The following is an 18,550-nucleotide window of genomic DNA, read 5'->3' as shown; positions in this document are numbered from 1 at the left end:
CTAAAATATCTGTCGTTCTCGTTTCCCGATAAACAACTTTAACAAAATATATATTAAAATATATTATTATTTATGATATATAATTAGTATTATTGGAAAGATTTTTGAATCTAGTTTTTTAACAAATTTATTTGGAGAAACAAATGTTGCACATATTTTGTACAAATTGAGTCAAAGTCGTGGCACGGACACCGAAAACGACAAATAAATTGGGACGGAGGGAGTAGGCCCCGTTCGGCTTACCCCATATTCGGCTTGTTCGACTTGTTTTTTTAGCCGGAACAGTGTTTTCCTCTCACAACAATTCAGCCAGAACAGTGTTTTCAGTCAGTTTTAGCCTAGATTCAGACCAACGAACAGGGCCTATGATTCAAATGAGAATAAACATAAAACATACACAATAACTGCATCAACCATGCTAAAACAAAGATCGACGTGAAGAACATCGGGCTAAATGCCTAGATAAGCATTCACACTGGAATTCTCTACAAGAAACAAGATCTGACGAGAAATTAACATGACGATGCCATCTAGTGTAGCCACGGGACACAATTTATTTCAATCTCGTGACTAGATTGGACGACGGAGTGTACTCGTTTGTCATCGATACTAGCGAGGTCGCTACATAGAGGGATGGGGGCGGTAGCGATACATGAGGAGCCTAGGGCGGTGGACAGGGAAGGAGGGTAGTGATGGGCTATCTAATGAAACATGCAACCTCAAATGTTCTTATCGAATGGTGTTGAACCAGTTGCTTGAGAATTTGTTCAATTAATCTCCTGTCTAGGGGATTAGAGGGAATTGTGAGGGACTTTATCTTCTACAAGTCAAAACCACCTTCAATCACCTCGGTTTGGGGATTAACTAAGCAATCCCTAGGGGGGGGGGGTAATTGGTTTCCATCTTTTTTAAGCCCCTCACAATCCTCATGGTTCATCACAAAACAAGAAACCAGGCTCTGAGACCATGTCGACGCCCACAAATACAAGATCTGGTTTTCACTTTTTATTTTTTTTTAAATTTCTTGTTTTAACATGCGCACCGGACAAGCCATGTATTATCTTTTACTTTATTTGATATATGGAATCCAACCCTCTCTATATTGTCCTTTACCCCCTCCTAGTCTCTCCCATTTATATCGGTTCCACACACTTCGCCTGGCTCCTCACCCCACCGCTATGGTACCCCTTTCTTTCGCTTTTCACCTATGCATCGTTGGCTATCACAAAAGGAGCGCCACTGCAACACTGCATTGAGCACGAGAATCAAGGTTGAGAACTACCACATATTTCGTAGGAGTCCACGCGGTGTCAACAATTACAAACCCTAATCGCAGGTTTACCTATCTCCTTTTAGTTTTTATTTTTATTCGTTCATAGCTTAGATCTCTTGATTTCGAAAATTGTTTTGCATATACAAACGTTTTGATTTTTTCCGTGGACTTGAAGCTTTTCCTACTTGGCACGATACCTTTGTCAAATCGATAAGCTAGTTGGGCAGGATAAAGTCATAGGCATCATGAGTCCATATGTTAGCATAGCGGCCGAAGGGAGTGACAGATCTGGTAGTAAGACGTCACTGGAGAAGACAACAACATGAGGAGGGAGGGAAGTGACGAATTTGCTATTTGAATATATCTTGTAGGCGACCATTAAGGAGATGGTGGTGAGGAAGTTTGATGGTATAGCTGTCGGCATAAGGAAGACAACTTTGGGAAGCACCATGGCGGTAGTGTGAGTAAAGTCAAGAAGAAGAGAGGGGTTGTGGCTACATCATAATGAATAGATCTGAGCCATCCTTTGTTGATCTAATGGTTAGAAAAGGTGTTTTAGGGATTGCAAACTCGATTGTCGAATAGACGTGTCTCTTTTTTCGACTTTTTACAAGATGATTGTGCTTTTTTTTAGAATAAGGTGAGTGTGCTTTCACGAGGGAAAGGTTGAGCGTGTTTGGGACTATGGGGTGATGGCTATCCTATATCTTGCGTGGAGAAAAGAATTATTGATATCGTAAGATGTTTGTGGGATTTAAAAAAAATTCTCATGGTGGAGCAACTGCAAATCCGATTTTAATCCAAAACTAACAGGCCATTAGGTTACCCGACGTCCTAATTCCTGACCCCGGTGCCGTGGGGGGCGAGTGGAAACCACCGCTGCATCGGCGGACCAGCCAACTGCACGTCGAGCTCGGTGTTTGAAGTTTCAACAGGCCCCCGGCCCACGAGGCCCGCAACAACTGATCACTTCTCCCCCCATCCGCAGCCCAGCCCGCGCCTCGCGCCCCGCGCCCCTCCTCGTCCTAGGTCTTTCTTACCGAGCAGCCCGCCAGGAGAGCGCGGGACGCGACGCGAGGTGCCGCCGCCGCCCGCGCGCGGGGCGCTCGAAACAGCCGCTTCCCCGGCCAAAAAGTGGCAAGAAAACTCGTCCCCGCCGCCCGAAAATCTCCCGCCTCCCGCGGATGGGATGGCGTCCGGTTTCACAGACCGCCGACGCGCTCGCGCCCAAACATTTTCGTTCAGCCGGCTGCCTGCCCGCCACCACTTCCCTCCCGTTCCGAAACCCCGATTGGCCGCCCTCTCCCCCGCGTATTTGACTGGCGCTAGAGCCAGCGCCCAGCTCAAGCTTCCAAGTCCCTCGGCAGTCGGCACCGCATCTGTCTCGCGCTCCGGCTCTCTGTCCCCTCACGGCCGTAGCCCTTTCCGAGGGATATCGGAGGGAGGGGAGGCGGAGGCGGGAGCAGTAGGAAGGGGCGTTAGTGTCGTGGGCGGCGAAGATGGAGAACCTGTGGAGGCTGCTGAACCCGCTGGTGCTCAACCTGCAGAAGATGGAGCTGGAGCTCACCTGCCCCGTCTGGTGGGTCAAACCATCCCTTGTGTCCTTTGCTTTTGCCTTTCTGTTAGATGTCGAAATGTCATTTCTTATCGTCCAAGATCTCGGCGCGCCTAAGATTAGCATGGCCGCAACAGCGGTAACGAACTTAACTTAGGTAGAGCTAGATCCGAGCAAACTGCGAGCTTCGATCCATTTAGAGTGACATGAGGGGATGAATGGATTCGGATGCTGAAAAACATGGTCGTCTGACGGTGAAAACTTTTGTTTGTCAGCCTGAAGTTGCTCACCTCGCCGACAACCCTGCCGTGCTACCACACATCCTGCAGGTGACGCCTCAACCGAAGAGCGCTCATCACCCTCCACTCATCTTGCCCTGCGAGTTTCAACGACTGACAAGTTTATTCCTTTCTTTCAGCAAGTGTGCCCTTACACCGACTTCGAAAGGTTACAGCTGTGCCATTTGCAAATCAGGCTATTGTTCTCAAGGTACATCATGGCTTACTGAATTGTTTCAGAGTTCTGATTGACACCTTGATTCTTTATCTGACCCCAGCCTTGTTTGCAGATTTAAGGCAAGCTTCCCATCTCGAGTCAATAGTGAGCATTCACAGGAGCCTCAGCTCTACCGTCAGCACCATGACTGAACAACAGGATGCTCAAGTTAACATTCCTGGTACGTCCATTTTTGCAGAACATGAACTCCAAGCATTGTTAATAACTAGTAGTCTGTCACAAGTTTTGATTGATGTGGAAAATTTTCTTTTTGTTCAGTTGCAAAGCCAGCAACTCATGGAACACCAGAATCAGGAAACAGAAGTGGGGTGCTGGAGAAATCTGACCAGTTGAAATCTTACAATCCTGTTGCTTCAAAGCTAGTATATAACCAACCAACTGTACCTGCATTTGGGAACATGGATGGTGTTCAAGCAAAAGATCCTGCATTTGAGAGCAAAGCTGGTGCTGCAGCTGTTGCACCAACAGTTCTTGTGCAAAAGGGACATTCTGGGTCACAATCTTCTGATGGCCCTGGAGATTTGGATTGTGACAGCAATGACCTTGAAGGAGAACTGGTAAAATTCTATTCTATCTAGATTAACTCCCCCTTTTCCCCTTTTTTTTTCAAAAGTTGTTTAGAAAAATACTTTGTGTAGACTCACTCTTAAATGTGTGCTGTTCTGTCAGATAACAAGCAGATCACCTCTTCAAACTGCATTGAAAAGAGAGACAAATGTAATGGATGACCATACCAGAGAATTGAAGAGGCAAAAATCAAATGATCAGGTTCAAAGTAAGTCATTTCCTGCCTGAACTCCTTTCAGAATATTTGGAAATGCAAGATGCTAATGTGATCTTGAACACAAATACAGGACAGACAACCATGGCCAGTGCTTGGAAATGTGAGTTCTGTCATTCTTCCCAAGTCACTGAGGTTGGTCTTGCAGAACTTAAACAAGAGTTGGGGTTTATTTACTATTATTTAGGATATGGCCTGCTGATTGTTTCTTGTATATATACTCGAAGAACCTAATGTAAATTGTAATTTACAGTGCACTGGCCCTTTGTCACATTATCTGAATGGGGAGCCAATAGAAGCTGATCAAGCTTGGAAATCAAGTGTTCAGCATGTCCATGAGAAATGTGTTGAATGGTATGTTCCTGGCAACTTTCATGATACTATTTCTGAATGAGCACATACTTCATTTCACTGATTTGTACACATACTCCTATACAGGGCTCCTCAAGCATTCTTTACTGGTGACATTGCAAACAACTTGGAGCCTGAGTTGGCCCGTGCTTCTAAGATCAAATGCAGTGTTTGTGGCTTGAAAGGTGCAGCACTTGGCTGCCTTGTGAAGAGCTGCCGCAAAAGTTTTCATGTCCCATGTGCCTACAACATCAAAGGCTGCAAATGGGATCAAGTAAGTCTTGTTCCTTAAATCTGGATTGTCCATTGTGTATTAAGTGAAAAGTATGTGCCCTTTTATGGTAAAATATTTGTTGATTATCTCACTGAACAAATGTGATTTGCTCCAGGAGAACTTTGTTATGTTGTGTCCTACACATTTGTCAAAGAAGCTGCCTTGTGAGAGATTGAAGTCAAAAAAGAAGACCAAGATGCAGCAGTATGCCATTGTGCCTGTTATACATGACTCTATTTTGCTATACCTGATTGTGTCTTTTGATAGCCCCTCTTTGAATTTTGCAGACCATCTTCTGACACTGATGATCTGAATTCACCTTCTCCAATGCAAAGGGATGAGCTTTGGACTGCTTCACCTTTTCTGACTAGTGAATGGGTGATATGTGGATCTGCCCTCATTGGCCACGAGAGGGTAATTGCTTTTTTTGACATGATCTTCATAACTAAGGTACTTTAGAGCTTATTCAAGTATGTAATGTGCCCTGAAATGTTCATAAACTTCAGGAAATCTTGGATCAGTTTGAGTGTCACACTGGCATCACAATAACTAACACTTGGAGTTCGGATGTGACTCATGTGATTGCTAGTACGGATGAACGTGGGGCATGCGCTAGGACACTCAAGGTTCTCATGGCTATTTTAGCTGGGAAATGGGTTCTCAATGTGAATTGTAAGTCCATTTTCTCTAAAGATCAGTAAATATATAGTCCGAGCTAATCAAATTATATATGTTGTGGTTTGTCTTTGTGATCAACTAAGTGCTGTATCTAGTATATTGCTTGCATCTGCTAGGTTGCTTTTGCTTAGACGGCCCTGTTCTGCAAAGAAGTTCTTCTAATGCAAATTTGCATCTGATATTTAGGGCTGAAAGCCTGTATTGAGGCTAGGAAACCAATCCCAGAAGAGCCCTATGAGATAAGGTGTGATGTTCATGGCTCTGTTGATGGCCCTCGCTCAGGAAGGCTTCGAGCAATGCAGCAGGTTGGCAAATGAATTCCAGGAGTAAATAAGCCAAACCATTACTTCATTGTAACAATCTTGTTGGTGTACTGACGGCACACATTTCCCCTTCTGTAGGCACCAAGTCTGTTTGCTGGGTTGGCCTTCTATTTCAGTGGCTGTTTCATGCCGGGATACAAGGCTAACCTTGAAGATTTGATTGCCGCAGCAGGGGGTTCCATTTTGGAGAAGACCGAGCTCTCTAGCACATCCTTGATTCTTTACAGCATGGAGCCGCCGCAAGGAAACAATCTGGACACCCTTGAGACCATCAATAAGAGAATAGCTGAGGCTCAAGAACTGGCAGCCATGGTTGGCTGCAAAGCCATTCCTCATACATGGCTTCTGGATTCTATTGCATCCTGCACAGTTGAGTTGAACGTGTGATGCTGTACTGCCTAGGTTCAAATTCAAACATAGGAATGTGATATCTGCTACTTTTTTTTTCTTTTCAAAAAGGAGATTAGGATGTGATTGACATGTTGTCTTGATCCTAAATGTTGTAGCATGAAAGAGCAATTCAATTGGAATAAACTTGTGTATCTCAGTCAGCGTTACTGTCGGTGATGTCATTCACATGTTTCACCTAGGGCCCGATCGCGTGTCTTTAAACCCGGTTTGATCTGTTTTTTTTTTCATCCAGAACAGTGTTTTTCTCTCATAAATTCCTCTAGATTCATCCAAATTCATTCAGATTCCTTTAAATTCCTCTAAGCGAACGGGACCCTACTGACAGGTGCAGTTGGTCTGATTTTTTTTTATTTCTAATAAACAGAAAAAGGTTGGACCTGGTAGGTTTGGTTTACTCCAATATCTTGAATTGGTGTGGAAAAAAAGCTGCCAGGTGGGTGTCATCTGCACTGTCTGTTCCAGATCCAACACTCCAACACTCCACCACTCGACACTTTCCATATTTGCCTGTGGAGTTATTCGAAAAAACCCTGAAATGATTGTGGAGTGCATTGGAAACAAAGCAAACGGGATGGCTGAGCTCAGGAGGTTGCTTCAGAAGTAGTTCACCAGCACCAGCCAGGAGAGGTCCCCCTCTAGTCTCACCAGTCAGGCAGCCACCGACCACCGGCGTCCTCCCTGGTGTCCCGTGAATTTCTTTTTTCCTCCACCAGACCATGATTCTGATATCAAAGCAACACTTGTACCTCTCTTCTCTCCTTTCCCCTTTTATTTGATCCTGGTCCTGGTCCTGGGTGCCGAACTGTGCCAACGCCATGGCGTTCTTCAGCAGTGGATCCCGTGTTCTGGTCGAAATCCTGACGAGGATGCAGAGGTGAGTCGCAGGTTGTTACTCTTCTGTAGTTTGGCTGTAAAAACATGAAGTCTGTAATTCGTATGCGCGATGGTAAACGGAGTAGCTCTCTCTAGGCATGATGATTCTGCACTTTGTATTCACTTAAGTGGTATAGTAAAAAAATACTGATACTGTAATTTTGAATATGGCGAGCAAAATTTTGGAATTCCTGGACCTCGATATGTGCTCTGCTTACCGAAACCCAATGTGTGTTGTTGCAGCGCCGAAAGACCAATGCCTGTCGACCACACCTTCTTCGAGTTCGGATCGATTCGATATCATGTGGAGGTTAGCACCTTGTGCGCAGCAGCTCTTGGCGAGCAAGACACGAAGAATGATCATGTGTATACATCCGCGCAAACCATGCATGTTGCAGGCTTCAGTGTACGATCCCGAGAACGTGTTCCTGTCGATATCGACGCCATCGCTCTCCCACGAGGCCGCACCCTCGTCGAGCGGCGGCCTGCCTGAACTGACCCTGCAGGAGACGAGGAACACGTACGGCAGGTTCGCGGAGATCGTGGAGCCGCCGAGGGAAGGATACGTCCTGACTCTCAAGCTCAACTTCTCCGGCCTCACCCGGCCGAAAGGTACGCACCCCTCCCTACGAAGAAGCCAGCAACGCTCTCAATACTGGGAGCCCTACGATGACCACCGATCGATCGCGCTCTGAATATATACTATATATATAGATCGCGTGAAGGCCATTAACCAGGTGTCGCTGCTGCAATCCGTGGTGCTGAGCTCGCAGCTGAAGGACATGCTGGGGAGCCTCGGCTCGTCGCCGGGCACGATGAGGCTCGTGTACAACCAGAGGGAGCCCTTCTTCGTCAGCAGGACGGTGCGTTCAATTCTTGTGCATGCGCACAACAAACTAATTGAAACTAATGTATCTTCGGACTGTCGCTAACTAACACGTACTGCAATAATGTACTTGTACATGCACGTCCTGATGCAGGCTGATGAGACGATACACGCCATCTTCCCCATGCGCTTCAGGGACGACACGGACCTGGCCATCGCCACCTCCTTCTTCCAGGTCCGTGTGCCTGCACGCATTGCATCCATCGTACGTTGCTCTTTACTCCAGCGGAGCCGCGGGCGGGGTCGTCACGGCGGCGGATGAGCTTTTTATTGCAGGAGCTGCAGGACGTCGGGAACTCGTTCGCGAGGGCGCCCAAGTGCAGCTGGTCGCCGATCCCGCCGCCGGAGCTGCGGGGCGAGAACGTGCACCACCTCACCACCAACGGCGGCTTCGTATCCTTCGGTACGTGCTGTTGTTGTCGAATCGACACGCGGGTCCACGGGCCGGCCGTGCGGCTCCAGGTAAGAGCGGCTTCTAGTAGGTGGGCCGGGCTTCATGACTGACGCCTGCCTCATCGGCCACTTGGGCCCCCGGCCCGCATGTGCAGGCGTCCTGTCGGGGCACGTGAGGGGGAAGCGGGCCGCCAAGACCGCGTGGATCCTGCTCAACTTCCAGTCCTACGTAAAGTACCACATCAAGGTTTTCCTCTGCCTTTCTAAAAAAAAAAAAAAATGTTTCCTCCGCCACTTGCAGCTGCACTGCCACAGCGCCCAGCGCTCACCGCCCACCCACCGATCCGTCCTCGATCGTCCGTTTCCGTTTCCGTTTCCATTACAGACGGAAAGAAACACCGTGGCTGACGCCGGCGGCGGTGACGCTGATGCCATTGCAGTGCACCCGGAGCCACGTCCAGAGCCGGATGCGGGAGCGGCTGGAGACGCTGACGGAGGCCGTCCGGAACGCGAGGCTACGGGGGACGAATAGCGACGATAAGAAGCGGTCGTCACAAGGTACCTCTCGCCAGCTATCTCGATCGCGCCCCGGCCCATGCGTGCATCTTGCAGTTTGCTCCCCATAGCGTGCGTTTTTCTCTAAATCAGGAAGACCTAAGGAATAATACTAACATTTATATGTCCAAAGTAGGTCTATTACGAAAATATATTTCATAATTATTTTTATCATAAATATTAATATATTTTTATATAATTTTGGTTAAATCTCAAATTATCTGACATCGAGGACAAGACTGATCACGTGATCAGTCATATGTATAGCGTGTTACAGTTGTACAAGAAAGACGCCGACGCGATCGATAAAACCCATCGGCCACCGTACCCGGCCGGAAATGCCATTTAGAGTCTCAAGATAATCATGCATGAAAAAGGGAAGCATAACTGCTGCAGTTCTGCACCATGCGTACAAACAGTACAGTGAAACATATTTGGCGATGCAAGCTACTTTTTTTCTTTCTTTCTAATAACGTGCACTTGCTAATCGAACTTATCAGCCTGACTTATCAGCTATGATACAGCATATTTCTCTCATAATAAATCAACGAACAATACTTTTCAACGAAGCGAACATGGCCGAAACGACAAAGCATCACAAATGCATGCATAGTGCTCAACAATATTTGACGTTTGCCTACTGACGATATGTCCGTCTTCAATGTAATATGCCCAATCTTTTAATAATTTCTGAGAAAAAAAACTATCTCAGAATCTGTCATATACTGCGAGAAACGAACGAAGTGGCTGATGACCCAACCCCAATTAATCCCTGATGCAGTTGTGACGAGGACGAGCAAGAGACGGCTCGTTAGCTTGGCGAAAGCGAGCAAGAAGCTGCACAAGGGTTTCAGGGCCGTCCTGGACAAGATGAAGCGGCTGCGGCAGAGGATCAGGGTGAAAGGCCTGGACCGGCTCCGGCGGCAGTTCCGGTGCCGGTGCTTCGCCGTGCCAAGGCTCCCCGCGCCACCTCGCAGTCGCAGTCGCAGTCGCAGCAGGAGGAGCACAGATACCACAAGCTGGCCGAGTAATCTATCAAACCTTGGTCGTCGTTGACGTCGAGTCTACTGTATTAATTGGGAGATGGCACTCCGCTATTATTATAGAGTCTAACTACTGTAAGAACGTGTGTTTTACCAGAAGCCAACACTCGTTGTTGGCTGCAACTACAAGTAAAATACATGATTTTCAACAGAGACAAATCCGTGTGTTTTAGCAGAAGCTAGCACTCGGTTGTTGACTACATGTGAAACACACTCAATTTCCATCTTTTCAGGTACCTGTAGCACATGAATTCTACCACCTTTAGACTGAAATCCAACTACCGGCCACAAAAGATAAGGAAAATCTATAATTTTCCTTACGCACACATAAAGAGATGTTCTCGGTAAACAAATAAACAACGAATACGATCTTTAAAAATTACAAAACACAAATATGAAAAATACACATTTCAAATAGTGCAAATACTACGTGTTCTTAATGCGATTATACTTTATATATATAGAGAGAGAGAACTACTACCCTGCTATAAAATAACTTATTCTGTAGCCACTTTGAGTTACGATAATTACTATGTTAATTTATGAGATTATACTAACTCTATACTAAGTGATTTACTTTAACGTTATGGTAAATATCTCCACGTGTTATAGTAACCCAACTATCGTAAATATGTATTGGCATTATCACGTGTGTGTGTGTATATATATATATATATATATATATATATATATAATATAATACAAAATTCAGCTCATGAATGTGGAGTCTGCTGACAGTACAATTAAACAGGATAGGATGGTGTACATAGAAAGAATGACAAATTGGGACACAACCACACAAGCATGACCAAAAACCTTGATGACACATACCTGCACACTGCTGCCAGCAGGCTAACTATGCAGAGGCCACAAACGGTGTTGCACGTGCAAAGAAAAACATAAAAGTGCAATTTACATATCTCACACTGCCAGGTGCCAAAAAGTTTACACATATGAGAGCATACAATTTCCAGAAGCACAAAAGAGCTAAAAAAACCTTTACATGAGCCTCCACTTGCAGCCATATTTGGATCACACAGACCTCCAAATGGCCCTTGCATGCTGCTCGGTCACCATTTCCTATGCCAAAGATTCACAGTAGGTCTAGATGTCCTATAGGTTGATACCTGTTTTCTACCTGTAGTAGGGAGTGTTTTGTTAAGGTTTAGATTCAATTGAGTATGGCAAAATGTAACTACAGCTACCTATGCCTACACTTTCTATAATTACTATGCATATATAGTGAGATTCTCAGTGGTCAGATTTCACACATACAAGTACAAGGATAAGAAAGATGACAATTGGCAATATAACAAGGGTGACACTGAAGTGTAACCTATTTAGTAGGAAAAAGGAGGATGGTGATAATTCTGCTGTTCGAGGAGTGCAAAATGCAATAAACATTCTACCAAAACCTGTACCGTAACAAATTAGCTATGCACTACGAAGCCTCTAAACAAGCAGACTGCTAGTTAGTCCTCATTCCTAGCTCGCTCAGAAATCGTAAGGATCCCACAAATATAATTGAGACAAGCAAGCAAAGCCCCACATGTTAACTTGTTGTTAATGCAATTATACTATATATGATCTTCAAAAATTACAAAACACATATATAAAAATTGCACATTTTGAATAGTGCAAATACTACTTGTTAATGCAATTATACTGTATATGTATATAAAGACAAAATCTAACTCATGCATGTGGAGCCTGCTAACAGTACAATTAACTTGTGCTACTGAACAAGTCTTTTCCAGACAAAGAGGATGCATTAGTGCCAGCAAAAATATATCAGAAGTCTTTTGCTGAAAAATTAATACGGAAAAACACAAAATTTAATGGAAAATAAAACGGACATGCACAACATAGGAAAAGCCAGCAAGGATGACTTGTTTATCAGCATTAACAAAATAGAAAGATAAACTAGGACACAACCACAAAAGCAAGACAAATATCAGTCAGTGTTATTGTAATTAGCACGGACGACGGCCAGCCATCTGTTTGGGGAGAGAAAAAAATGGGCTTTATAGACTACCAAAGTGTGTGCGTGAAGAAACCCTCTACCTCTGAATTGCAAATGCCTTCTCCACCGGAAACAGCTAGTCTCTTCCCATACAATCAGCACTTCGTGCAAAAAAACCTAGACCTACGAGGGTATGACCACCCTAGGTATTGCATTAAGAAGAAAACCTTCTCACGTAGACCCAGAAAACCCTCGAACCCCTGCCCCACCCTTACACAGCGGCACCGTCGTCCTATGAGAACGGGTCGGTCCTTAAACCTGTGCTTTGGCGTAGGATAGACGAGGAGATTTTTTTAACCCCAGCCTGAAATTCGCTCCCACGGGAAGTCGAACCCAGGACCTGAGGTGTGCCGCCGGGACGCTCTAACCAGTTGAACTTGAGGCCCTTTGACAGCACTTCCTACACAACGCACGCTCGACCATGACAAAAGTACTCTAGTTGTACAAAGTTAAGGAGCCACAACATGGGCCACACTAGCATTGCATCCACGAGACCCACACATCTCATCCAGCCATGCACAGGGAAAATGACACAATGCAGGCTGCCCCATGTAAAAGGAGAAATTAAAAGAAAAAAATGGGGGAAAACAAGTATAAAAACAACTAACCTGTCTGAAATGCTTGCAAGTCTCCACTAGTTCAGCTTCATCAATCTCGTCCTCTAACAAATGTGGATCCAAAGAAGCTAAGTCATTTTCTTCAGAGTTCATATCGAAATCATCATCATTCTCCCCATTGACAGATTCAACATCATAACTGGAGTCTTCATTACCTAGAAAAATACGAGTTTGCTTATAAATAGAGTTTCAGTTAAAAACACATGAGTTTCAGTTAGAAAAGTTAAAAGCAGAGATTCAGTTATAAAATAGAGATTCAACCAATTAACTAAAGCAACGAAATGAATGATAGGTTTTAGATTGCAAAAATATAACAAAGTAACGAAGTTCAGTGTGACTGTTAGCACAAATGCACAATATCTCAAGACCTTTCAGGTGCCTGACACAAAAGTTTATTTTCTAGAATTGCTGGTTTCCTCTTGAATTAATAAAGCATAAAAAGAAATCTAGCAAACATATACGAAGGTGGCATAAACGACAACCGTTTTTTTGCTCTGCATTTAGTAAAGAAAACAGATACAACACCATAGAGAATTCCAGTTAGCAAATATGATAGCAGAAAATTTATACAGGTGCAGTAGCAGTAGCACCATCTCATTTGAGAAGGATTCATAAAGAGGAAAAGCTGCACCAAATCTAAAAAATTGGCCAAACCTCTCCTAATTCCCTTTTGAGGAAAAGCTGCATGGCACAACTAGAAATTTCACCATATATATATATATACGGTAAGGCTATTCTACAGCTGCCCACCGAATAACTTATTCTATGGCCACCTTGATTTACGATAATGTTTGTACCAATTTACGATAATGACAATACACATTTACGATACATGTGTTACTATAATTCAAGATGATACTTACCATAATGCTGTAGTAAATCACTTATGAGGGAGTTGCCATAATCTCGTAAATTAGTATAGTAATTATCGTAACTCAAAGTGGCCACAGAATAACTTATTATGTGGCCAACTATAGAACAATACGTGTGTGTGTGTATATATATATATATATATATATATATATATATATATATATATATATATATATATATATATATATATATATATATAGAACTACTACCCTGTAGCTGGCTACAAAATAACTTATTATGTAGCCACTTTGAGTTACGATAATTACTATGTTAATTTACAAGATTATAGTAACTCCTTACTAAGTGATTTACTATAACATTATGGTAAATATCCCCATGTGTTATAGTAACCCAACTATCGTAAATATATATTGATATTATTATAAATTAGTATATAAAATTATCGTAAATAGAGGTGGCTACAGAATAACTTATTTTATAGCTGGCTACTGAATATACTCTCCATATATATATATATATATATAATTTTCTCATTCCACCATGCCACCTCAACACTCTTGCGCGGATGAGGCCACATAACCAAGACTAAACAAATCTAACTATCTCGGTCATATAGGTCTACACAATGAACCCTGTCAACCAGTCAAAACAGAGAATCTGATTTCAGAGATACCAACAAGGATGCCCGTTCCTGGGTTCAACTGGTTGCCCAAAAAGAAGTAGTCTGCTGCTGCTGCATCTCATTGGGTTGGAGTTGCAGAAAAGGAGAAGAGTTCAAACCAATCAGTAATTGGTGGATGCAGCTAACAAGTAGCAGGTCCCTATTCCATGTTAACCAGTGTCGTTGTTTCAGGCATCCCGAATAAGTATACAATCCTACGACTACTGCTATCAATGTACTCACAAATCACAGAAAGGGGGCCGGTGAGAAACCTATAATGCAGTCATGGACACTTATTATATTGTGCACTGAATCAAGAAAGAGATTTCCTAGCACTTGTTGAATTGAACAAATACAACAAACCAGTACGGAGGAGTAGATTTGGTATACACTAACAAACACACAGGCATATGCAAACAGACCCTCTACTATGTTCATGCCATTAGAATATCACTGACCTCAGCAGCAAGGCAAGAGTCTGAAATACACCATAGATAAACTAGGATACAGAAACACACTAGTTAAGATCTCTTGCACTTCCAATTCAATGCTATGTGATACTAAGATAAGATAAAACCAGAGCACTACAAGACACATGTTCAAACTCGATTTAGCAACCAAAGGTAAGTATAAGGTAATGCATGTGAAGACCCCACAAGACACCAAATCTGAACCTATATTGATTTGAACTAGTTGAGAAATTTATAAGGGAAAATTTCAGCATGTGGATAAGCTGCACTCCTAATCTGTATTTCCCTTCGCTACACCGTGTATCACTAAAATGTTCACATGTCCTGAAAAATCAACTTACAAAGTGACCTATATATCCATGCTAGTCTGCTATCACACCATTCATACTAAGGTGCCATAAAACAGCAACCATTATTTACTCTGCATTCAGTTAAGAAAACAAGATCTGACGAAATGAAAAGAAAAAAAAATAGAGCATGAACAGAGATCGTAAACTGGCTGCAGTGAACTAGTGAAGCAACCACAAGCAACCTATCAAATCAAATAAACTGAGGGGAATAGAAGCCAACGCAACAGATGCAAATCAAAATCAGGGGACCAAAATTGATACTAAAATTCCCCAACCCCATCTCCAACCCTAAGCAGCTCAAATCCGCGGCATTCCACTCCACTAGAACGAACCTCAAATCAGTTAAACCTAGCTACTCCAAAGACAACAACCACAACCGCGGTGGCCGCCGGCGTTCAGGATACTGAGGCATTCCTGTCCGCCGCAACGTCAAGCGTAGCGTACGAAGCAGCATGAAGCCAGGCGCGGGGGCGAGGGCAGAGGAAACAGCACGGGGGCGGTGGCGTAACGTGGGAGGTGGATGCGAGTCGCGAGGACTTGAACGGGCGAGCCGGTAGCAGCACCTCGCCGCGGTGGTCGTCGTTGCTGGTGACGCAACGGACACGGGAGGGCTTGGCGGCACCGGAATCGACGGTGGCCTAGCGTAATGCGGATCCAGCATACCCAAACAACGATGAATTCATGGAATCGAAGGAAGAAAAAGCAAAAGCAACAAACCTGAAAACTGATGGAATCGCCTCTCTGACCAGGGAGAGCGTCGCAAGAAGAAGAAGACGGGAAAAATGAGGCAGCTAGAAACGGACAGGCGCGGCTCCCAATTTGAAATAGTAAGTAACGTCTAGAGTGGGCCCTGCAAATCAGCGTCACAAACCAACCGACACCAAATCGGACATCGATTCATAATCCAGCGAACAGAAAATTCGGATGCCAACAAACCACAAAACACATATGTGTGATATAGCATTTCTCATTATTATACCATCGGAGCGCACAAAAGAGTTTAGCTCTTTTCCTCACATTGGCTCAAAAGTTTTTAGCCTCTTCCTTCTTCACGTGACATCTAATGCTAAGTTTTTCCATGCTTGAGTGGTGTAAATACTGTTGTTGCATTTGCACTAATTTTTACCGGTACATTTAAGGCTCTGTTTGGATCAATAGAACTAACAACTAGTTGACTAATTTTTAGTCTCTAAGTATTCAAACAGACAGACTAATTTTTAGTCCACTAGTTATAGACTAGTTGTTAGTTCACTAGTTCACTCATAAGAGCCAATAAGACTAGTTGTTAGTCCTAGTTCATCCAAACAACCCCTAAAATGTGACCGGTACAAGCGTATTCTTTATGTACAGTGTACCTTTGTGGGTATATGGTACAAGCTCTAAAGTAGTATAAAATCATTCGGGAAATTGAGTGCTATAATCACTCAAGGTTAGCTAACTCGTGGACGGATCTAACAAATATTCTGTTACATCCTATTTGAATTTCAGTCTGTGGATATTAACACTTTTCTGTACATTTTGCGTGATATATATCCTCAGCAAGCACAATTCTTAAAAAAAAACTGGATTATTATATTATAATACTAAGATCAGCGCAACATTTTCACAAGGCGACTGACAAACAGCCTGTTCGGTTGGCTGGTTCGTGAAGAAGTACTGCTGGCTGGTTTGTGTGAGAGAAAAATACTATTCCAGTTGGAAATTTACGATCGTTTATGACATGCCACAGTCAAACGAACAAGTTGAAAAAGGAAGAATATAAGAGTCTCATAGGTTTTTGAAAACATATACTTATGGAGGTGTTTTTTGCGAAGTCCTGTGTCCTGCTGTCCGAATTTTTTACTTTTTAGCCCTTTTTTTAAAAGTTTCTCACAAATAGATCCCTGACGGAAAGAATTCAGAAAATGGACCCTAGCTCGGCGCCACCGATGCTGGCGCCGAGCCCCTGGGCTGGGGCAAACTTACATGGAAGGAAGCTCGGCGCCAGTCACTCTGGCGCTGAGCTCGGCGCCGTAGATGCTGGCGCCGAGCTCGGCGCCGTTGACGCTGGCGCCGAGCATGCAGTACGACGTGTGTGAATAGCAAAGTACGACGTGCGTGATTTTACAGCAGAGGTCAGAGGGCCAGATTACGCCAGAGGGGGAGGAAGGAAAGAAGAATCCGCTGGATCAGGGACATGCAGCCGGGCGGGCAGGGCCAAGCCTTGCCATCCGTGTGCCGTCCCAGACGGGTAGGGCTGAATACCAGACCAGTCTATCGATGGATCGATTGATGCGCGAGCAGAAGTGAAATTTTTGTATTTTGGTCCCTTTTGAAAACATTTTAACCTAGCCTGTTGCGGGTGCCGGGAGACCATTCAGAGCGGTAGAGACGATGCTACCGGAGGTAGTGCATGCCCGCTGCCTAGTCTGTTGCGGCAAGCCAAGGTAACGTCTCGGCGCCATAGGTCATGGCGTCGACCACTAAATTTAACTTAACACCCTAGTTTTACCGTAAGATGGATATATGTCAACGGCGCCGAGCTTCCTTCCATATAAGTTTGCCCTAGCCCAGGGGCTCGGCATCAGGGACGCTGGCGCCGAGCTCGGCGCCAGCATCGGTGGCGTCGAGTTAGGATCCATTTTTTGAATTCTTTCCACCAGGAGTCTATTTATGAGAAACTTTCGAAAAAAAAAGACTAAAAAGTAAAAAATTCGCTCCTGCTGTCCCTGGCTCCCTGCACCCTGCATATAAAATGCGAGGTGAGCTTGAAGCGCTTACCAACATACCATAGCTAGCTGAGGGAGGGAGGGAACTGCTTATCCCAGGAAGAAAGCAAGGTCTCCTTCGTCACCATGGCAACACGCCCGGGACCTTTGACAGAATGGCCATGGCAATGGATGGGGAACTTCATGGTATGCAAAGCTACCGACTTGCACATAAGGATGAAAACGGTACAGAAATATCCCGTACCAAACCGCATCGTTTTCTACATTTAATCCGATCGAATTCGTATTTTCGGACAAATTCGAATTCGGTTCGAAATTCGGAACACCAAATTCAAAATCGGAACAAAAACGGTTTAGACATTTTTTCGACCATTTTCTACTTTTCTACTTTTAATTCGGAATATCCCGAATTCGAAATTCGGTTTAAACCAAATTTGGCCCATTGCAAGTCCAACATTACAAAAATTATATCTTTTTCATACGATCTCGGATGAAGATGATTTTTATATAAAAATTGTAGCTCTCGACGAGATCTACAACTTTCTAATTCTTAGTTTTTTCATTTGATGTCTTGAAGATGTTCAAAAAAATTAAATAAAGTCAGCGATATATTAATCGCGTACAAGCGCTTGTTGCCTTAAAAAAATCATATCTTCCTTACATCGTGTCGAATGGAGATATTTTTTTTAAAAGTTATAGGACTCGTTAATTATTATGTATTTGTTAATTATTATGCACTTAGTCCTATGGGTCAATATTTCGTATTGATTTTTCGTATATCGATCGTGTTCGACATAATTCTGCTCGAATTAGTCTATTTTCGAAATTTTTAATATTACGTAATCGTGTTTGTTTTCGTGTGGCCGCTTTCGTTTTGGTTCGTCCGCCCGATCCCGCCTCCCGTCCACGCGCAAATCGCTAAAACACCGCACTCAACCACCGACCCACCCCCCACCCCCCCCGCGCCCGGCCGCC

General features: G+C 44.0%; 1 protein-coding gene and 1 pseudogene across 1 annotated transcript; both read left to right on the top strand.

The window, feature by feature from the left end:
- Positions 1 to 2,285: 2,285 nt before the first annotated feature.
- On the top strand, positions 2,286 to 6,293 carry LOC136493827 (BRCA1-associated RING domain protein 1-like). The gene is made up of 14 exons (XM_066489965.1): positions 2,286 to 2,852; positions 3,104 to 3,157; positions 3,247 to 3,317; positions 3,397 to 3,504; positions 3,603 to 3,901; positions 4,014 to 4,119; positions 4,199 to 4,260; positions 4,379 to 4,479; positions 4,564 to 4,750; positions 4,866 to 4,954; positions 5,038 to 5,164; positions 5,257 to 5,422; positions 5,615 to 5,733; positions 5,830 to 6,293. The coding sequence occupies exons 1-14, from the start codon at positions 2,773 to 2,775 to the stop codon at positions 6,136 to 6,138; spliced, it is 1,878 nt and encodes a 625-aa protein (XP_066346062.1). The 5' UTR covers positions 2,286 to 2,772; the 3' UTR covers positions 6,139 to 6,293.
- Positions 6,294 to 6,837: 544 nt separating this feature from the next.
- LOC136493960 (actin-related protein 2/3 complex subunit 2B-like) lies at positions 6,838 to 10,052 on the top strand (annotated as a pseudogene).
- The last annotated feature ends 8,498 nt before the right edge of the window (positions 10,053 to 18,550 follow it).

This window comes from Miscanthus floridulus, chromosome 11, assembly GCF_019320115.1.
Source record: "Miscanthus floridulus cultivar M001 chromosome 11, ASM1932011v1, whole genome shotgun sequence".
Taxonomy (NCBI): Eukaryota; Viridiplantae; Streptophyta; class Magnoliopsida; order Poales; family Poaceae; genus Miscanthus; species Miscanthus floridulus.
The sequence above is the reverse complement of the archived record's forward strand: the minus strand, read 5'-3'. Positions and strand labels throughout refer to the sequence as shown.